At 37.8% G+C, this 23,627-nt stretch overlaps 1 protein-coding gene across 1 annotated transcript in view; it reads right to left on the bottom strand.

Annotated features, from left to right (window-relative positions):
* Positions 1–2,585: 2,585 nt before the first annotated feature.
* LOC135224564 (co-chaperone protein daf-41-like) overlaps positions 2,586–23,627 on the bottom strand; it is a 99,422-nt gene continuing 78,380 nt past the window's right edge. Inside the window, exons 4-5 of the mRNA XM_064263673.1 lie at positions 19,532–19,665; positions 2,586–3,456 (exon numbers count right to left, since the gene is read on the bottom strand). Of these exons, the coding sequence (XP_064119743.1) occupies positions 19,561–19,665 (105 nt within the window). The 3' untranslated portion in view covers positions 2,586–3,456; positions 19,532–19,560. The remainder of the gene's footprint in view (positions 3,457–19,531; positions 19,666–23,627) is intronic.

Here is a 23,627-nt window from a genome sequence, read left to right as displayed (position 1 = left end):
ACTTACTACTACATATTATATACTCACCAAACACACTATACTCATACTCACAAAACTCTCAAACTTACTTTACCAATAACACTCAGTAACACTAAACACTCACTGAATACTCATCAGTCACTCGGCATTCACTATACACTAATGCTAAAATAACACTACACCCACACTAAATACTCACTGTCACTGTAACCCAAATCCACGTGAACCATTCACAAATCTGGTCGCTCTATAGTTTACTCTTGCAATTTTCGTAGTAGATAGCTAAATTCTACAAAATTTTCTTTCTCTCTTTCCTCCCGGGAAAACTCCACCCACAGTTCGCATGAGCAAACAAGACACTACACGACCTATTGGTTGCTATCATGCTTTCTGCACGCTGCACACAAATATGAGGGATTCCGAGTAGAGGAACCAATTACGAAGTTGGTTTATACCCAGACAACGGCAAACAACCAAAGGTTTCCTCTCCCCAGGTTGTTGTAAGTTCGGTGTTTGTATTACAGATATAAAGTAAACAAATAAAGACTCTCATATCACAAACACAACAAAATCGAGGAGCAGTCAGGCTAGGTCGTGGCAGTAGATTTCATTCGACGGAATGCGAAAGCATTGGAGTGCAGACCGGCGAAGTGGCCGCCGCTTCCTCCCTACCGTCAGTAACTAACTACCTTGTTTGAAAATTACTGGACGTTCCCTTCGCAAGTATAACTTATGCAAAGGCCGAAGGTTTGTAGCTATTGGTCTCTAAGAACAACTACTTTTTCCATTATTCATGCCAATACAGATGACCCACTAGACCAACGAAATCCTTACCTGCTTGGTAGTCTTCTTCATTGGAAGCATCTATTTACGATAGTAACCCAATATGCAATAATAACAACGTAATTAGGATTATTGATAACAAGCTTCAGTAGTCTTGAAATTACGCTCGACAACTTGAATGTTTCTCCAGTAACTACCCTGCTTTATGTGCTCATAGCAATAATTTTTTTTTTTTTTCATTTCTTTAATATACAATAAATTTAGCAAACATTTTCAATGGTGTAAACTTGATTCTGCTTCAATCTGTCATTAACGCCTTACAATGGGAGAGTAAAGGTCAAGATGTTTGTTTGTATGGTGTTTTTACATTGCATGGAACCATTGGTTATTCAGCAACGGGACCAACCGCTTTACGTGACTTCTGAATCACGTCGAGAGTGAACTTCTATCACCAGAAATACACATCTCTCACTCCTCAATGGAATGGCCGAGAATCGAAGCCGCGACCACCAAGGTGGGACACAAACACCATACCAACCACGCCACTGAGAAGCCATATTGGTCAAGAGTTGGTCTAATGAAAGATTTTGCATAAAAACCCCATTATGTACTTAATTACTCATCAGACTGATCTAATAAGGTCGTGAGTAGAATCACTACTAACAGAGCCGGTGCCAAATTGGTTTAGTCAACTGATCACGGCGAGCTTCTTACCTAAAGAAACCACCTAATCCTAGAGCTGCAAACCTAAAAAGATATTCCAAAAATTGAAACACGATGTAGTTGTATATTTTAGTAACTGGAGTAACTTTGATATACCCTGTTCAACTATCACCAGGTAACTGGATTGAAATAATGAGAACTGGCCTAGGAGAATTGTAGTTAAATTTTATGCAGTCACGATTATACTCTTACTAATCAAAACTATAGGAAAAGCAGCTAATGAGTCCTGAGGGGCGATATTGATATAAAGGCCAGGACAAAAATTACAGAAACTGCAAAAGAGAACTAAATTTACAAGATGAATCGACCATAGTGATGGCAGAGGTGTATTAGAACAAAAACTTGTACAATTTGACCGCTGATATCGCCAAAAACTTGTACAATTTGACCGCTGATATCGCCAACCATCTTACACTCTACTATAGTTCTTTCAGACAATAGTTAATTCCACACTATTTTTCATATCACCACTAGCTATAAATGACCAGTTATCAGTTCACTAGCAATTTGTTCCCAAAATTTAGCATTTACTTCTCCCATAGTATGGAAGACAGAAATATCTAGTTAATTTTGTCTTGACGTTCACCTTTTCAATTTAATGTTTTTTTTTTTAAAGTGAATCTATCTTGTGAACTTATTTCCTTAATTCCCACCTACGTAATTTCTGTTAGCAATTCAATGGAAAATAGGTTATTAGTTAACAAGACAGTTCCTATTCTTGTACTTTCAGCAATAACATTAAAATGTAGGCAATGTTCCTTATTAGATATTAATATAAAAAATGGTTCACTAAACCTTCAATGCATGGTACACTTGTTCCATACAGCTGTAAAATGTAGAGAGAACTAACCTTGTAGCTGTATAACAAAACAGGCAAATAAATACAAAATCTGAAGTAAATACTTCAGTGTACCACATGAAATAAACAAACATTGCCCTTACGCTTAACAAACTATCCATCGTAAGGCCATTAGCACTGAACTGAAAGCACTTGTATGCCTTTTCAAATAGTTTTCCAAAACTAGAAGCCATTAACACTGCAACTGAGTTTTTGTGCATCTCGTATAACACCTGCTGTAGGTTTAAATAATACGCAAAACTGCACTTAATGTGTATTGGAAGATAGATCCAGGTAACAACTGCCTGTATCTTGTAACAAAACTGAAAAAATAGCCCAAATCAATACATAATTACTCTTTTACCAAATTAACTGATTTTCCTTTTAATTTACTTATAGTATTTCAATACGGGCAGTTTCCTTTAAAGGGAGGGAACAAAATGCAGGACATCAAAACTACCCTTGAAATTCTGAAAGCATAAGGGTTTAAAAGCAATAGGCAATTTTACCTACAAAATGAAAAATGGCAAGTTTACCTACCCAATTGGAATATATATCTTACGATTTTCTATTAATCAACTAGAATAACTCAATATATATTACCTGAACAATTCCAAAATACACTTATAATTCAATCTGGCATAGATTCTTGATTATAAATAATGCTGCCTTCAAAAATTCAACTGGGTACTTGAATTTCATAACTTCTGATAAAAAATTGAAAACAAATACAAAATACTAGCATTTTCCATATACAAGTTATTTTATGTCACCTTACAAATATCTTGCATTTGCTTTAAGTCCTTGAAAAATTAAAACAAATTCAATGAAGTTTTCTAAAAGACTGGAAAAGTCTTGTCTCTTCATCATGGAACAAATTGTTCAGAGCCACTTGTATTCTCTACTGTCTGTGCACAGTGACTCCTCGTTCACGATGAGGAGTGCCATCAGTTGAAAGTCTTCTTGCTAACAATACAACAGAACACCACATGGAGTCATGTCAATCCAACAAAGTTGCTGGTTTATCATCCCAACTTCGAATTCATTCTAACCCCGCACTCTTTGACTTGGATAACACACAGCTCATCATGCTGTCTGTCTCTCCATGCATCAAAGTGGTCTGCAGAGGGCTCCTGAAACATAAATCTACTTTACTTTTCATTCATAACATTTATTTAAAGCTCTAATCCAAACCTAAAATACACCTTTATACAGAAGAACTAATGAAAGATTTGAACCAAAATCCATCAATCTACTGGTCATTTTTTTACCAGATATGTTATGTGTATGATATTTGTAATACCCAAAATTACCTATAAAATCTTATCGATTTCTTCACATTTTCGATAAGCTCCAAATCAAGAAATAAAATTAACTCCTATACCTAAGGCAAAATAAAATGTGTCAATTCCAGCTCTAATAAATATACTTAATTAAAATTAATTACCTTACTGCTAGCATCTTTACCAATTATTCCAACTAATTACAAGAGCTTAGTACGTATTATCTACTACTCATACTCTGACAAGAGCTTAGTACGTATTATCTACTACTCATACTCTGATGTTTCGGTATATATCCTTTCTTTACAGTGTATTCCAGTTTACATTTCTTAAGCAATATATATTTACTTTTCCTATATTTTTCACTATTGTCACTTCTAATTCTCAAATAATAATTTACTTAGCACTTAACACTTTTGTGGCTTGCTTTTGTATATATTCTGGTTGCTTCAGATTAACTCTTATTAGTTACATTTCTAATAGGTCATTCTAGCATGTTGCCTTAATGTCTGCTCTTATTCTTAGTGTACTACATACTTCTATTACTGCTTCCTTTTAGTTTTGTTGTACTCTATTATTTTTTATATCATATTGTAATTCTATTCTAAATCTATCATTTCCCTCTTACCTTCATCTTACAACCTAATATAAAACAGTTAGCTTTATGTCCATAAGGTGTCATGACATAAGACATAAAAATTTTTTAACTTTCTCGGATATTGGATATATCAGTGATGATACTAATAATATACCTATACAGTGGTACCTCGACATACGAAGTCCGAGCTTACGAAAAATTCAAGTTACGATTGCAAATATGAAGATTTTTTTTGCCTCTACATAGGAAAAATAGTTCAGGTTACGAAAGGTTGTTGCTGTAAGTCCCGAGATTCGCACGGACCACCAATAACCATTTTAAAACTCACGCCCCTCCAACTGAGTACACTCAGCCACCATCCTCCCACTCTTCAATTGGTTCCTGGTGCTAGTCACTGCCATAAGAACCTACTCTCCTATTGGTCAGCATCTCTCCCATCGTGCTCTACGTAAAGGTGTCCTTCGCCCACTGCTTTACACCAGCATTTGTGTACGCACACGGAATTCGTTCGTTCACATATATTTGTTTGTTTGTTTGTATGGTGTTTTTACGTTGCATGGTCACCCCTCGGTGGAATGGCCGGGAATCGAACCCGTGACCACCGAGGTGAGAAGCAAACACCAAACCAACCACGCCACATATACGACTTCGTTTAACGTAAATTCGTGTTAGTGATTTCGTTGTACTACTTTATCGTGTTATATGAGAACTTAAGTATACTACATAACTTAACCCTTTACTGCCGACTACACATTTTACATCAACATTTTTTGTCTCTCGTGTGCCAACTGGAAGTATTTTACGTCGACTTACAAAAGTTTTTTTTAAAATTCGCGGAAAAATACTTATAGGCCTACCAGCCTAAAACTTTTGAATCACGCGCTTTGGGGGATGCTGGGAGTTCACGGATCAAGGTGTTGTTTTGTTTACAATCGTTACGCAGGCGCGAATTTCTTTCTTGCCGCACTAACAAGTATCTGTGACACATCTCAGAAATTATTTTGTCACTTTGACATAATTTTTGTACCATTGTAAATTAGCCGTTACATGAAGTATTATATATGAAAATGTGCGCATTTTTATGTAGAATACCACAATAAAATACTTTTATCAGTTTTGAGATATTTCCATATAAATAACGATAATTGCCAAAATTTCAACCTTCGGGCAACTTTGATTCTACTGAAATGGTTGAAAAACGCAATTGTAAGCTAAATTCTCTTATATTTTAGTAATATTCAATCATTTACCTTAATTTTGCAACTAATTGGAAGTCTCTAGCACAATATTTCGATTTATGGTGATTTATGAAAAAACTTTTTCCTTACGTCCGCGCGGTAACTCTTCCGAAAAAAATCATACATGCGATTGTGGTAATGTTTGCACCATTTTAAAATGATATTGTTAGAATACAATAAAGTTTTGTACATACTTACCCGGCAGATATATACTTAGCTTATGTCTCTGACGTCCGACAGAAATTCGAATTTCGCGGCACCCACGCTGCCACGGTAGGTCAGGTGATCTACCCCCCTGCCGCTGCGGGTGGCAGGAAATGAGGAACCGTTCCCGTTCTAGAACCAGATTTTCTCTTCCACCTGTCTCCTGAGGGGAGGCTGGGTGGGCCATTCATCGTATATATCTGCCGGGTAAGTATGTACAAAACTTTATTGTATTCTAACAATATCATTTTTGTACATGCAACTTCCCCGGCAGATATATACTTAGCTGATTGACACCCTTGGTGGTGGGTAAGAGACAACTATTTACTGAGAATAGACAGGTAAACAACATACGTTGTAGGTAATAAATAAATAAAACCTTGGTTTCCTACTTGTTCAGGCGGAAGATTCCATGGCTAATGCCTAGGAATCTGCTTCGCCTCAAGAGCCTCAGCGAGGATGTGACCTATGGCTAAGAGTTCTTGTGTGGGTCTGTCGATGGGGTCTTATCCATTTACTCGACAGAGCCTCTTACATGACAATATGCCTATGTCTAGTGGCATAATTAAGGAGCACAACACCGATCCCGATCACCTGATCCTAACACGAGGGTTAGTGCTTAAGTTGAAAAGAGTTATCCCCAAACTCCTTTCAAACAACCCAAAGAAAAAACACGAAGTTAACTAAAAGTTAACTCACTAGTTAAGGGATCAGTATCGGCTCCCTATCCCAGCAATGTATCCGCAGACACGTATCAACCAAGAGAGAAGGATCTCTCGTAGGTTATCTTGACATCCTTCGGATATGGGAAGTCAACACAGAGTTGCATCTCCCGTATGTGACAGCTAATATGTCCTTATGACATATTGTTAAGGAAAGAACAAGAATACAGAAAAGCTCGCACTTCATGCGCTTTTAATTCTCAGCTGTTTGAAGGAATCATCAATGCACTTGTCAAGTGCTTAGGAGATCACATTGTCTCAAAGAAGCCAGGGCATTCTTTGATATAGATCTCTTCTGGGTGAAGCCTGGAGCCTGGCTAGCGCCTCGCGCCTGGCTGGAGCCTTGCGCCTGAATGGCGCCTAGAGCCTGGCTGGCGCCTCGCGCCTGGCTGGCGCCTGCGCCTGGCTGGCTGCCTGATTGGCTCCTCCCTCCTGGCTAGCGCCTCGCGCCTGGCTGGAGCCTTGCGTCTGGCTGGCGCCTTGCGCCTGGAGCTTGGCAGAAGACTTCATGATTACTGTCTATGAGTCTGCATGCCTCAAGAGTTTCAGCGAGGTAGGGACCTATGACTGACAAACCCTTCTGGATCATGTCAATGGGGGCTAGCCCGCTTACACGACAGAGCCTTCTCGGATCGTGCCAATGGGGGCTGACCCACTTACATGGCAGAGCCTTACCTGTCATCATCAATGGGGGACTAGCCCTCTTACATGACAGAGCTTTAGGTTTCTCTTTACTGGAAGGAGCCTTGCGCCTGGATGGATCCTCAATCCTGACTGGAGCCTAGCCTTGAAGGAGCCTGGCACCTGGATGGCGCCTGGCTGGCTTCTAGAGCCTGGCTGGCTCCTAGAGCCTGGCTGGCTCCTAGAGCCTGGCTGGCGCCTCGCGCCTGGCTTGGCTCCTCCACACTTGCTGGAGCTTCGAGCTTGGAAGAGTCTTCTAGGCTGTCTGGCGATGTCCACATCGGACACTCTTATATCTGTCCGATTTGTTCGCCTCTGGCGCATTTGCGCCAGGTTGGAGGAACCCGCTCCTTCTCAGTATCCGGCCATGACAGAGTCCTTGGAACTGTCCGCCTCTGGCGTTTTTCGCCTGTATTGGCATTTGGCGCTTGGCTGGCGCTACATTGTCCGAGAGTCCTGAACAACCACATAGTTTATCAGGAGACTGGAGAAGGGTGGAAGAAATTCTTCCCCTTTGAGCTTTTGGCCCCTGGCAAGGGGAGGTGATTTTAGTCAGCTACACCCAGTAGACGACAGGATATCTAACAATACGAGAGAGAAGAGTCTTCCTCCGAGGAGGATCCTTCGTGAACACTTCTTTTGCTAACGAGATCTCTTCTTACATGTTGATGAGGTTCCTCGTTGCAGAATCTTCCCTATCCTTGCCCAGAAGGAAGGGAAGGAGTCTGGAAGTCGAAGGAGACTGAGCTGAAATTGGGCGGAACCCTGATTTCTAGCTCTTATTGTATTCTGAATACCTTCTGGGAAGCATTTTGAGCCCTCATCGCACCCTGAAGACTCTAGGCAAACGTTTAAACCATCTCTTCTTCTGTAGATGAAAATGTAAGTACCCTGCCTGGGCAACTAAACTTCTATCTGAAAGCGTTTGCGTCAGCAATAGAGGGATTTAGTTCTTTTGCCAGACATACTATGCTGGCAAGAACCCATTGCCGAGTCTCCATTGAATCTGATGCGAGATTCCAATGCACAAAAAATTCACTTGTCTTCTTGGTCGTTAGGGCTAAGAGAAACAAAGAATTCCTTCATAAACTTCCTCAAAGAAGTTTGATGAGGAGCATTTCATTTTGTCGGAACACGGAATCTGTGGCCACAAAAAAAAAAAAATTCCATTCGAAGTACATGATATCCTACTCTTGTCGTATTGCGGTATCGTATAGATCCCGAAGATCTTAATCCTCTGTTATCTCTAATTCCCCTTGTAGAGACAGAGTATAGCCTTTACTGCGTTCTTTGATAGCAGATATATACATAGGTGATTCTTCCCTCTGAAAGTGAAGAAAAAAACCTCGCTATGTGGTTCACAGAGGTATCGGAAGAGGACAGTTTCCTCATTCCATCTAGCACGATCTGCAGCAATTCTATGTCTTAGCCATGACTATTGTCATTTACCTTGAAAAATCTCATTCATGTCCACTTCTGGTCAGTCTGCACGTGGAAAGACTCAGAGTGGAGAGGTTTTTCAGGTCTATTTATAATAGATTCTGATAGAATATCCAGATACCCTTGGAAAAGCCTTACGAAACATGCTGTGATAAGAACGTGACTTCTGTGAATCAACCTCTCTAAGGCCAAAATGAGGCATTCATCCTCTCTTCCTTTGACGCCCATTTATCTTAATATCTGTTAAGAATTTATAACTAAGGGGAAAAAAGACTAAAGTTTATTCCCCTTCTTTAAATTAAAGATGTCGTATATTGCTACCTCTCTTGGTTCGAGGAAAGGAAGCAGTCTATAGGAAGCCTGTTCGTCTTCTACCTTGCGAAGAGATCTATGAAGACTTTCCGCAGGTTCTCAAAACTCTTTTCAATAAATGTTAGACATACGTTAACAGTTATTATCTTCGATCGAGAAGGTTCTCACGGACATGCAAAATCTTGCATCGAACCTTTAAGGATCGTTACGTTCCGTGTCTGTTCCCAAATAGGTTCTCTTTTGTTAACGCGAACAGGGGCGAAAAAAAAGAGATTCTCGATGCTCTTTGCGATATGAGAGAGTCGTGGAATTGGCCTAAGTGATTAAAAAAAATCATTTCATCATTCCTTGTAAGCGACCCCTTTCCGATTAAATGGGTAACGAAATCAGGAACGAATCTTGCCGTTACCGAGCCTCCGAGAGGCTACTGGTTTGTTTGTTTGTTTGTATGGTGTTTTTACGTGACTTCCGAACCACGTCGAGAGTGAACTTCTATCACCAGAAATCCACATCTCTCACTCCTCAATGGAATGGCCGAGAATCGAACCCGCGACCACCGAGGTGAGAAGCAAACACCAAACCAACCACTACTGGACTCTTAGGTTAATAACTCGCTAAAACGAGAAAATATCTTGGATGGTACTTCTGGCGCATTGCGCCAGGCTGGCGCTTCTGGCGCAATTTGCGCCAGGCTGGCGCTTCTGACGCTTTGCGCCAGGCTGGCGCTTCCTTCTAGTTCTTTTAGTTTATGTGCCAGAACATCTGTGCCCTTATGGTACCACCGACATCCTTCACGTGTTAATTCCGTTCTTAGTAGGAAAAAACTTTTATATACGTAGTATAGTCCATCAGGGAAACAAATCTGCCACTAAGAGAATGTTTCCCATCCGACTCACCATCTTTTCTCTTGAGCAAATATCCGATTCTCTAAAAAGGTTGTGTGCGTTTCTCGAAAGGATGAGAGAATTATATTATTTCGTGCTCTGCCGTATTAGACTCCTTTATAATACTGTCACATTGTGGTAAACAGCATTAATCTAGGAAACCTTTGTAAGGATACTAGGAATTCTGTAGTTAACCTCGGTATGCGCATAAGACTTGACCATACCGTAGTCTTAAAGTGAATTCTCTTCTACTACATTCATCTTCTCACTAAGCATGTACTCTAATAAGCCATGCTTTCGTAAGCATGAGAGCATCATATAATATAGAGTTCCGCTGCGTTAGAATCCTTTTAATAATGTTACCTACGGTAAACAGCATTGAAAGGTTGTAATATCTTTCTTATTGAAAGCTTCTTAGCAAAACGCAGACAATATTTTATTTATGTTTGCTTAACTATCCCCTCAATCCGAGGCTAAAACCGCAATTGTAGGGAGAGACACGGTTAGTTATTCCATCCCGCAGGAGAGAGACATGTAACCAACCACTCATGACCGACACCTACATGTTACTGCGTTGGTCTCTAAGGCGCGATAGCAGTCTCCGTTAGCCGTCTGGCCTTACTCTTCCAGAGTTGCCAGCTACTCCATTAAATAAAGGAATCTTATAAAATTATTATCGAACTTCAGGAAGTTCTTATTAATGCATATTTAAGCGAAACAAGACTTTCGATAAATCTAGAAGCTAAGTAGGTGTTGTCTTAACAATCCCTTTAAGCGTAGTCCCTTCCTAGGAAATTCCTGGAAGGATACTGATAATTGAGTTGCTCTACAAAGAGTAACTACGGTATGTGTGATTTGCCGTATTCGTATTTCTCATGCAGCAGATACTCCACTACCTTCTTTCCCTGCCGAGGCAGATAAAGGAAAAATTTTTTACTGTCTTCGTTCTTTTCGTTAATAGAATGATAGAAAGAGTATATATATCTCCTTAAGGAAGGAAGTTAATCCAGGAACTCTTTAAATCTTCGTGATTTCCTCATAAATCGCGGAAGAGACAGAATTCCTGTTCGTCTGTAGGGTTTACGGAAGGAAGTAGATATTTCCAATCCGCCATCATACCCAAACGTCGATGAGATTCTTATAAGAAAAACTCCCAAAGCGCTTGCCTCTTCATAACGAGGGAAGAGCATGAATGAAGGAGTGTGTCCGCATTACTCAAAGAGGAGCCTCGCGACTGACCTCTCTCTCTTAAGAAGATTTGGAATATTCTGGCGCCTGGCTCCTTGCGCCTAGCGCCTGGATAGTTCCGCGCGCCTGGAATGTTCCGCACGCTAGAAAGTGGAGACTCGCTCCTGGAACGTTCGCTTGTGTGGAAGGTCCCGTGCGCCCTGATAGTTCCGAGCGCCTACTAGACCCCTTTTAGAAAGAGCCTCTTGCCCGAAACGTTCAATGGAAGGATCGTTCTGATTGCCACTGTACTATAAGGCTCCCTTGCTCTAGCCGTCTGTTTTTCTGTTGCAATTTGCGCCAGGGCTGGCGCTTCGTCTCTTTGCAGGCGCCTTGCGCCAAGAAAAATTTTCTAGAACCGCGGCTCGCGCTCAGGTTGCTAGAACGCGGCTTGTCGCGCTAGTCTGTTTTCTGGAACGCGGCTCGCTGCTGGCTGTTGGAACGTGGCTCACGCTAGCTTGCTGGAACGCGGCTTCCTAAGTTCCTGGCTGGCTCTTGCTCAGTGTTCTCTTAGTTTCAGAGAACGCGCTAGATCATCAGAACATATACATTCTTCGTCTTTTCGGATGTAAGATGAAGAGACGCACTTTTTTAAGGATGCCTTTTCAATGGCTATCCTTGGCAGTCTGGACGCTCTACAGAACCTGCCGAGGGGACGCCTGACCGGTGGGGATTCTCTGAAACCCCCTTACGGCTTTCGACATTCCTTCTCCCCTGGGCTTGGGAGCTTGAAAGAGGTCTAGGCCTGGGAGCGAGACAGAGCCGATCAGACGCACCCTCCACTGCAATGGGGAACACTAGTAATCACTTCTTACCTTTCAATAGCTCGCATTTTGAGCCACAATCCTTGTCTTCAAATTGCAATTATGAATTTGAAGTTTCTGCGAAGTAAGAAGGTGATGAGGATGCAACACTACTAGTACTGTTAATACTCTAATTGCTCGTTAGTACGAGTTTCTAAAAAACTTTTAAAAGAAACGTATCTAGTTACATGCTTTACTGACTCCCTAAAGTAGGAAGTCAGTATATTTCCTCAACAATTCCATTAACACTTATTACACATAGTTAATGAATAAATATTAATATTTCCCTTTCTTGCAAACTATGTGAGTGTCTACCGAAAATTTCGGTAGTTACACGTCATATATTCTTCGAAATTTTCGAAGCCAAATTCATTAAAAAGTTAATAAAAGCGTAGGCCGAACCAAAGACCCAGTACTTCCCTGCAAAAGACAGCCCAGAAGATCGATGGCGATGAAAAACGAAAATCAAGTCAGGAGGTAGCAACAACATATGTTGACACTACCGCGACAGAGAAAATCTGGTTCTAGAACGGGAACGGTTCCTATTCCTGCCACCCAGCGGCAGGGGGGTAGATCACCTGACCTACCTGCAGCGTGTGCCGCGAAATTCGAATTTCTGTCGGACGTCAGAGACATAAGCTAAGTATATATCTGCCGGGGAAGTTGCATGTACAAAAATTAGCCGTTATATAAAGTTTTATATATGGAAATGTGCGCAATTTCATGCACAATACAACTAAAAACAACCCATGGTTGTAGCTTTTATCAGTTTTGAGATATTTTCATATAAATAACGATAATTGCCAAAATTTCAACCTTCGGTCAACTTTGACTCTTAAAATAAAACCGAAATGGTCGAAAAACGCAATTGTAAGCTATAAAACTCTTATATTCTAGTAATATTCAAGCATTTACCTTCATTTTGCAACAAATTGGAAGTCTCTAGCACAATATTTCGATTTATGGTGAATTTATGAAAAAAAATAACATTTTCTTTACATCCGCGCAGTAACTCTTCCGAAAAAATCATACGTGCGATTGTGGTAATGTTTGCACCATTTTAAATTAGCCGTTACATAAAGTTTTATATATGAAAATGTGCGCAATTTCATGTAGAATACAAGAAATAATTGAAGGTTGTAGCTTTTCTCATTTTTGAAATATTTGCATATAAAATCACGATAAATAGAAAAAAAACCACGTTCGGTCAAATTTGACTCTACCGAAATGGTCGAAAAACGCAATTGTAAGCTAAAACTCTTACAGTCTAGTAATATTCAGTCATTTATCTTCATCTTGAAACAAATTCAAAGTCTCTAGCAAAATATTTAGATTTATGGTGAATTTAAAAAAAAATCTTTCCTTCCCTCAGCGTGCAGATTCTCCGCCACAAATCTCCGAAATGCGTACGTCCCATTCTCGGAATATTTCCTCCATTTCATATTAGGCACTTCATAGAGTTTTATATATGAAAATGTGCGCAATTTCATGTAGAATAAAACGAAAAATATTTGAAGGTTGTAGCTTTTCTTATTTCCGAAATAATTGCATATAAAAAATACATGTATAAAAAAATTCGACATTTGGTCAACTTTAACTCGTCAGATATGGTCGAAAACTGCAATTGTAAGCTAATACTCTTACAGTATAGTAATATTCAATCATTTGTCTTCATACCGAAAGAAATTGGAAGTCTCTAGGACAATATTTAGATTTATGGTGAATTTTTGAAAAAAATATTTGTTTAAGTCCGCGCGTTACGAATTCATGCATTATTTTGTGATAATATTTTCTCTGCGTTGCTTTTATCGTTTTACAATGTGTTATATACCAAAATGATCGCAATTTAGTGTACATTACAACAACAACAAAAGTAACTTGTTACCTTCAACCGTTTTGCGCACAGCGCGATTTGAATACAATTATATATGAAATTTTGCTTTTTCGCTATCATATATCGCATTATTTATATATGATAATGATAATTTTTTTTCATTTCTGATGGTTGCATACTAAACTTCAGCCAATGACAAAAAAAAGGAGCCAAAAATTAACTCTTAATCTTGAAAACTAAGTGCGCTGTGATTTTTTGAAAAAAATATTTTTTCCGCTTCCGCGCTCACTCTGAAACACCTCCGGCAAACGGGAGACAATTTTTTTTTACCGCTTCGGCGTTTAAGGGTTAATTACGTACAGTATACGTAGTCATGGTCCAAATTGTTGTATTTCATTGTTTATTGGTCAATTTAGCTTTATTATAAAATTTACCGGGGTGTTTTTGTAGGGCTTGGAACGATTAGGGAATTTACATGTAAAATGCGGTTCGAGATACGAAAAGCTCAGGTTACGAAGGCCACCTAGGGACGGATTAATTTCGTATCCTGAGGTACCACTGTAAGTATAAAAACAGTGTGCGCGCGCGCGTGTGTGTGTGTTCTTCTTCTTCAGGAATCAATAACCACGGGATTTTGTGACAGTAATGGCTATGACAAACATAGATATACCTACTAGTGTGTTCAAACATTTTCAAATACACCCCTCTAAACAGGCAAATATTTGTATTCCAAATATCATTCATGACAAATACAGTAGACAAGTGAAAAATTCTTACATTGTAAAATTATTATTTTCCAAATACTCACAAGCAACAGGTAACACTGCATTTAATTATAACTAAACCGGCTGAAAACTCAAAATATAGAGATAAAGACGATAAGTCTTGTTCATGTGAATACTATAGTGGACTTGAAGATTATTTTCAAAAGACATGCAATAATAGACAATTTAGATATAATACTCTTAATGATGACACTCCAACCTCTTACATCCGGGAACTTTGGAACCAGGCCACTGCCGGACCATATAAAATAAATCCCTAAAAATTAAGCCCCAATGTAAAGATAGTCTTGCAGTTAATTCCACATACAAATAAACCATTTGCTGACTTACCCTACAACTTGGCTAAGTTCTGACACTTTTTTTTATAATTTTATTGCTCCTATTTTTACACTTTATCATTCCATAACTTCATAATGTATCTTTTCTTTAAAATAGTGTATTTTATTTAACAAATTTAGCCTACACATTCAAGTTAGCCTACCATAAGTCAACTACAGTACTTAACTTCTCTCAGAATCTGCAGAATATTATCGGTGACTTTCACCTCTCTTAAATTTACTATCTTCATAATTATCGCTATTATTTTCTTTGCCATTTATTTTGATTGTAGAGGGTAATGAGATGACAAAATAAAGAATGAATTTTGGCAATCACATTGCAGTCAAAACTTAAAAGCACACAACCACCTATTGAGGAAAATGAACACTAAACTATTCACTAAAGAAAGAAACATTTTCTAGCATAGATACAGCTTTATGCTTGTGCTTCTTACCTTCTCTAGCATCATCTGATATCATGGGTGGCATATCGAATGGGTAAATATACAGCTATAAAAAAGAAATTACCAAAACTGTATCCCCTATAATTCTTTCAAGCACTCCAAGAGCAAGGAATTCGTGTGTTGCCAAGTGTATCATTGTTTTGATTAAAAGTTTTGACTCGTTAAGAGCCTTCTCAAGTAGTATATTTTTGACTTGGTAGAGCCCTCCCAAGTGAAATATTAAAAAAAAAAAAAAATTATTCATTTAAAGTTATCATCAAAAACATATTTGAATTTACACATTTTCATTATTAACAATTATTCTCATAAAAACAAGGACTATGGCAATTTGTTGCTGTCGGATCCAGTTGGGAAGTTGTTAATAATATGCAGTGCCATCCTCGTGGCAGCGCAACAAACTAATGGCAGCCAATTCAAAATCAAGCCGAACCACAATAGTTCCCGGACCACATACTGCTAGTTTCAAGAGGTTCAACTATAACCATTAATATTCTTAAGGGGGCCGGCCGGCTAATGCCCTTTTTTAAGGACAGGACTTTGATATTCATACCACTTAATAAGGTGACTTGGGACATCTCCAAACCGCATATGATTTCCGCCTCTGACCTTCGGTTTTGTGACGCCAGGGCGATTTATCCCGAAAATAACCATTTTTCAAATTCTATCTCCTCCCTTGATATTTAATATCAAGACCTGGGATTACTACCATATATAGACCTGATGTAGACCTCCAATCGAATGGAGAGTTTTTTTTCTAAAAGTCATTTTTTTGCTAATATGAATTTTTCAATATGGTCAAAAATAAACGCTATAAATCAGGAGAAAAAAATTTATAAAAAAAATACGAAACAAAAATTGGAAAAAAGGGCTCTATTTGATTGTTCTATAATGTCTTTCTGAGTTATATACCAAATTCCAATGTTATAGCTTTAAAACTAAGTGTGAAGATAGCTTTTGAAGGTCAATAAGTATAGTTTTGAGATACGGGCGTTCAAAGTTTTCCTTCGTATTCTATAAAAGACAATATTAATAAATTTCAATGGATTAATTATGAATGTATATTTGTTTTTTGTGTGTTAATAAACCAAAACTATTTTATTTATCATAATTTAATCATAAATGATGATCCCTTTGCTCATATATCGCAGCCTGGGGCACTGCTTGAGGCAAGATGGGGCACTCCCTTCCTACGCATTCTCTCTCTCCCCTTCACTAACTCAGCTTACTAAGCGAATTTTCTTCTTCTGTATGTTAGCGAGATGTTTTCCTTGTATTTTCCTCTTTGGCATGATGAAATTCTTGCCCGAAACAAAGATAAACAAACGTAATTGCAAGAGAATGTCAAGAGGTGAAACTCGAAGGCGTACACTTTTTTTTTTACAAAGAATTTAATAAATCATGATTATTATGAATTTCTTATTCCATTTTGGGTTTTAAAAAACCAAAACTTTGTTATTTATCATAAATGAAGATCTCTTTGCTCAAAGATCGTAGCCTTAGGCACAGTGTGACGTGTGCTGTCAAGCAAGACGGGGGCGTTACTAAGCAACCCTCCCCTCTCTCTTCACTAACTACGCATATATTATGATATTCTGTAATAATACTTGAGCGATTTTTCTTCGTCTGTATGTTAGTGAGATGTTTCCCTTGTCTTTTCCTCATTGGCATGATGAAATTCTTGCCGAAACATACATAAACATACGTGAAAGCAGGCGAAAGTCAGACGTGAAATGGAACGTGTAGACTACTGGACGTCTGTGATCGCACTACTAGGACTGGACTTGGTAGCTTGAGCCTGAAGTCTCCTTCTCGACTTGGGGAATGTCTACAGATGCCATTTCTCCCAATTTCTTTGACAATAATTATCAAAATTCACGATAATAGAAGAAATATTGCATTTTCTTGTACGGATCAATGTTTTAGGCTTATTGAGTTACGTTAACTAATTACCCTGTAACTACGAAAGTAAGAGGAATTTTGACTAAATATTTCGTATACGTATTCTCAATTGCCATATGAAGCTCCATGAATTTTTTCATGACTTTGCATTTTTCGCCCTATACCTCCATATATAGAGGTTCCGGCCGGCCCCCTTAAACTCAGCTCTAAATTCAAACACATACCAAAATAAATTGAAATACCACTAATATTATGGGTAGTACATAATTATATCACTGTTAATCAAACATAATATTAGCTCCTTAAAATAAATTTTATGTTATATTTCTATGATTTTTTATTTTATTGTGTGAGATCATGTTCTGAAATCATAAGATACACAGGGAAAAAGAAGTGTAAAATGAAAATTGATTCACTCTTCACTGAAATTTAAAAACAATACATAATCTGTTTTTGTTTCCATAAAATAAATTCCTGAGAAGGAAAAACACTACATATTGCTTCTGAAAACCAATGAACAATATGTAGTTGTCTTCCTCTTCAGACATTTACTTATTGTATGCATCATGCCTTGTATTGTTGATATGTTGAAGTGAAGAAGCGTGTTTAACCATTTCCCAGCAGTCAGACCTCCTGAACAAATTAGAACAAATGTGCCTCAGGTCTGTGAACATTTCTGTTGTAAAAAGCAATCAGTGAACAACATTAAAAAAGCCTGAGTTAGCTTGGATGGCTTTGGCAAAAAATTAAGTTCAGAGGCTTTGGAAGCACATACTGCTGTGGCAACATAAAGCAATGTACCATAAAAAAAAAAATATATGAGAAACTTAATACTGTGTAAAAGTGGTTTTCACAGCAAAGAGAACTGGGATAAGATAGTTATGGCATTTCTGTAACCACCATGAATTACTTGATAGGAAAGTGGTTTAAAGAGAATAAGTGCACCCACCAAAGAAACAGACAATTTCCAACAGAAGCTCTTAGATATGCTGGAAAGCAAAAATCTAGTTCACTATAAAATTTACAACTTCGACCAGGCTCACCTGATTTGGAAGTAACCAGGAAAACACAAAATGCTGGCAGAAATTCATGATGTTCATGGCCTCACGCAAAGGAAACAGGATTTGCCACTGTTCTGCCAGAGCTAAAGCCTCCCATTCTATCAAGCTCTGTAACTGCTATATGGACATGGGACTTAAAAAACAAAATCCACTCACTGTCGTTCCAATAATATTCACCACAAAAGGCATGGTTCACATGATTGTCATCATTCCTATAGGCCACCACCAAGAAAATGTACTAAAAAATCCACAAGGGTCACCTTCATGATGATGAATAACTGTGTTGTATGCCTATCTGAAGAAGAGCTAATAACAGAAGAATAAGACTAAGTGCATTTTCCTCCCTAAAACTACAACTTACTTGGACCTATGGACTAGGGGGTGCCGATTTATACTACCAAGAGGCTGTACCAAACAATGCATTTAAATGTAGTGGGGATGGTTCTTTCAGGACAAAGATTCTTGTGATCAAGATCATGAAAGACGGCTTGAAAATTTGAATCAGTGCAACCTACAGTCTGCCTTATTCAAACAGGTTGCAGCATTCCCATGGGAGGCTTTGAAACCAAAGCCATTAAGCAATACATGGCAAAAGTGGCTAGAAGTTTGTGGCTTGGATTCTAGTGATTTCCGTGCCACCCTCGTAGTTGTATGCCAATGATGAAGAGGATCTTATAGATATACTGAAGAAATCAACATAACTCTCATAACTTGGGGGCACACAAAGGCATTGATCAGGTGGTTTGACATGCTTCCCCCTGAATGTAACACAAGATCAAAAATCCATGTACTAGGGCAAATAAGGGAATTGTTGCAAATCTTCCTGATGCAATTTTGGTTAGGAAAGTTGGCTGACTGACTCCCCCTCCTGAATGTAGTCACCTGGGAGTGCTATCAAATGTGTCTTCATCCCTCACTTCTTACTCCAAACTGGACCCTAAGGTATTCCCACCCCTGCAACTTCAGTCTCAACCACCTCTACACCCCCATGAGTTTGAATATTGTTGTTTAATCCACATTAGGAATGGGGTTCAACAATTTTGACTAGGACTAAGATGTCCAGTCAAAACCACAATGGGGCCTCACTATTCATTAAAATGTCATTTTCAAAGTAAATGTGACTCACAATTCATTAAAATGTCATCTTCAAAAGTATACGTAAAGGTTTATTTCACAATTATCAAATACAATTTGTTATTTCAACAAGCAAGTAAATATTTTATACCCAGTTTTTAAAATTTTGTCCTAGCCAAGGTAAGATAACACAAAGAGGCATACATGAATACTAATGCCAGATAGGAATTCAGACTAAAGTACTGATGACATACGGCAGTGCAGAGGACTCGCCTCATAAAATGCAAATATGAAGTAAAAACGTTAATGACAATGGAAAAATAAAATAAAAGCAGACTTCCTGTAAAGTTAATCGTGATCCATTTATGAAAAAATAAGTTACCTGTAGACTAGGGACACAGCTGGACACAATTACTCCAAGTCAGGGAGGTCATCATCATCAGAATCTTCATCTTCAAGGTCATCAAGCGATGGCCTACTATCTCCACCACCCAACCCTCCCATTTGCCTCATCATCTATAAAAAAGAAGAAAAAAAAAAAAGGTCATAAAAATTTTATAACCATTTAACAAAATTTTATAATAAATAAATACATTAAACCAGGGATGTCCAACCTTTTAATTTAATGGGCCCCATTGCAAACTTAAATATTTAACTGGGCCGCAAAACCCCAGAATATCTGAATACATTTTAATGAAAAATGACAATATAAAACAAAACCATGTGAATACACTTTATTACAACATTGTTAATATTGTAATGTTTATATGTAGCTAAACAAAGAAAAAAAACCCATTAAATTTAATTAACCAATATTAATTCAATGAGACTTTTGACTTTGTCTTCCAGAGTTTAATGAAAAATGACATTTTATCAAAACCATGTGAATACACTTTATTACAACATTGTAATGTTTTATATGTAGCTATACATATAAAATAACCCATTAAATTTAATTAACCAATATTAATTCAATGAGACTTTTGACTTGGTCTTCCAGCCATAATGTTTTCAATATTTGCCTCGAAGGATGTATTCTTAATTCTAAGAATTTTTGCTAAATGTCTGTCAGTCACAGAACCAAGCAACTGACAATGTTATAAACTTAGTATGCATGCTCAGTTGTAAATTTCTTCTTAATCATATTGATTTTAAATTGTTTTTGTTTATTCTTTTATTTATTAAATATAAAGTATTTTAATTAAATTACATGAAGACTTTCTAGCTCACTACATGATAAATTTGCTAAAAACATTTTTTTTTAATGAGAGTCGATAGTGGGCCGCATCCAAACACTGAGTGGGCCGTAATGCGCAGGTTGGACATCCCTGCATTAAACCATTTAATATCAAAACATCAAAACTTTTTGTGAATGACATTTTTGCCCTAGAGACAACATTGTTCTCACAGTCTTAATATAAATTTTAAAAATGCATTTGCTTAAATACTTCATCTCACACTTAGTACACATATAACTAAAATATTTTCTCCACAAACTAAAAACATGTTCAGCAATTATATCAAAATTCAGCTAAGGCGCTTCCAAACCAACCTAAGGAATTTTCTAAGTTCTATTAAAATTTTAGTTAAATAATGAAAAAACTTCAAACCCTGGCACCTGAATATAATACTTACTGAGAAGCATCATTGAGTACAAAGAACAAGGGAGAAAGTCGTAACTACGGTGCACAATAACGTAATCTCCCTGCTTTACGTGTGAAAAATAATTTTCCTAAATGAAAACACCACTATTTGTTTAAATCCTCAGGTGGAATGGAATTGAATATAGAATTCAGGACAAAAGCCAAGCACTGGGACCTATGAGGTTATTCAGTGCTGGAAAGGATATTGAGAGTACGTAGGTCTGAAGGGTGTAACAGGAAGAAAACTTGGCAGTTTCAGTATGAAACAATTGTTAGGAGAGGATGAATAGTACACTGGAAGAAAGATATGAATGGAGGTACAGTAAAATAAACAATATGGGTTGCAGCTAGGGGCCGGAGGGACACTGCAAAGAACCTTTAGTAATGCCTACAGTGCATGACATGCGATGCACGACACAACACTTACAAACAGGCAAGCCATAGTTGGAAGATAAGCAGCAGGTGAAGCGGAACCACAAGATTTACATGGAAAGGAAACTGCTAATAAAAAAAAAAAATGAAAGTTTGAGCAGCCAGAAGGAAGTGGGTAGTAGAATGAGAAAACTCAAAGAAGCATCAAGTAAGAAAGAATCTTGTCTAGAACTACAGTAATTAGAGGAAAAGTATTACTACTACCTTCAACATATCAAAAGAGGGCTTAGAGAAACTTCCACTTCAATGTCCTAATTCCACTGCACTCAAGGAGCGGAAATAGACACAAAAGAAGACATCTAATAGTCCAGACATCAGGAGGATTGACAAATTTACAGATTCCGCACTATTATACTTCAGCACTAACTATTATACTTGAAAGTCTAGAAGATTTCTCATACTTCAGACTATCTTTAACTACAGCTATTAATGTAAGAAACCAAAAGATGAGTCAACAGGAAGAGGAATATCTTCAAAGAGAGGCTTGTGAACAGCAGCAAAATAGCACTCACATGGACAGACATTAACACAGTTGATACTACAGTTGCAATCAATACCACAAGTTCCTTCAATGCCAGATCAGCATGGGTACTGCAAATGCATGCTGTATCAAGGCAGCTATGGTGATGATCATAAAGACAATTCAGTACCTAAAGGCACCAAGTAGGCACTGAAGGGAATGCTGGAAACCAGGCTAAGACTGATGGGCCAATTATCAACTGGCCCACAAATGAAAACCATAAACTGACTGATACGCTGAAAATACCCACTTTTTCAAGCAACCTACAAAAGCTGCATCAGCATATTTCAAGAACTCCAAAGAAGGCATAGGGGTAAAAGTGGAAGGCATAGGCCAAGACAATGGTGGAAGATTAGCAGTCAAGAAGAAATGAGGTCAGAGAAGGTGGCAAGAGAGCAGAAATCCAACTAAGGAAGCAAGTCCCTGAGGTGAAAAGACAATGAACACAATCACCGGCATGAAAACCAAACCTGATAAAAAATTAAACCTTGACTGCAGAAGAGACATGACTGAACAAGATGCCAAAAGAGGCATCTCTCATGTCTAAGACACAGGTTACTTCCAATTCCTCATCTGAGTTAAAGAAACCGCTGGGACAATTTACACAAAAAGGCATGTCTCTTACAAGATATGGTATTGCCCCTACATGCAGGGTACTTTGAATGTACTGTAGATCCATAACTAAAAATTACCTGAAAGAGCTGCAAGTATGTCCCTCAATAGCTTCACATGACGACCGTGGTTTAATGAAGTCACTAATATATTTCTCAAAAATACTACCAAAAAAAGTCGAAATTTAATAAAACTCACAAATCATTAACAAACTCCCAAAAATTTCACACACAAATGACAGGCAATGAATATAAATCATGAGCAAAAATTATAAATGCTTACTAAGATTTAGGAACAACTTTCAATTAGTAAGAGCAGTGATAAGTAAAAAAAAAAAATAAGGACTGTAAGAGAGAATGCTGAGAACAGAAAAGAGGCAATTGGAAATAACCTTTCACAACGAAACAATGAAGAACAATGAAGAAAAACTATTTTCAAATATAGCTGCAGCTTGGCTTGATTTATATATACTATATGTATTTCTCTTTTTTTTTTTGCCCTCAGAAGATAAAATAATAACGACTGCCAGTCTAATTATTTTCGTTCTGAAATTATAGCTAAACTTTTTAAATATTGAACTATTAGATCAAGCTCCCTGAAAGGTTAAGCACTCATTCGTATATCAGTATACAAGTATCTCAGATATATACCATAAATTTCATCACATTTTATAACTCCCACCATTCATTATTTCTAAATAATTCAACTATTGTGTACTAGAAGTACACAATAGTCAAAGGTGCAACTTTAAGGTATAAGAGGTTTCCCTGACGAGTCTGGAAGTTCAACTCCCTGAAATATGTCTCTCAGAACACAGCCATATTTTCCAGACAACCAACTATTTAACCCTACTACATTATCATCCCAGTAAAATCTATATTGGTCTTATTAGCTTTTGTTTTAGTGCCGATTCCTTTTGGCCCCATCTTATCTCATATATTGAAAAAAACGTTCATTTTGTCTTACCCAAAATCTCTGACTTCCCTACATTTTCCTATCAATATCTCAACATTTACCATACTCATTTTTAGAGTTTACTTCTCTTTTTTTTTTTTTTAACAATCATTCTTCACACCTTACTGAACAGGTGCCAGATACTGGGGGCCACCTTCTCTTTGGGTCTCATTTTCAACCCAAGGTTAGTTAAAATTCCATTTGTCCTTCCTCACAAACTCAAGTACCCTGAAATTTGTCTTTGCTTGGGGCTGCCTGATGAATGGTCACTGGATATTTTTTAATACCCATACTGGGATTATCTGTATCTAAAATCT

Source organism: Macrobrachium nipponense, chromosome 12 (assembly GCF_015104395.2).
Source record: "Macrobrachium nipponense isolate FS-2020 chromosome 12, ASM1510439v2, whole genome shotgun sequence".
Classification (NCBI taxonomy): Eukaryota; Metazoa; Arthropoda; class Malacostraca; order Decapoda; family Palaemonidae; genus Macrobrachium; species Macrobrachium nipponense.
Note: the sequence above shows the minus strand (reverse complement) of the source record. Positions and strands in the feature narration are given on the sequence as shown.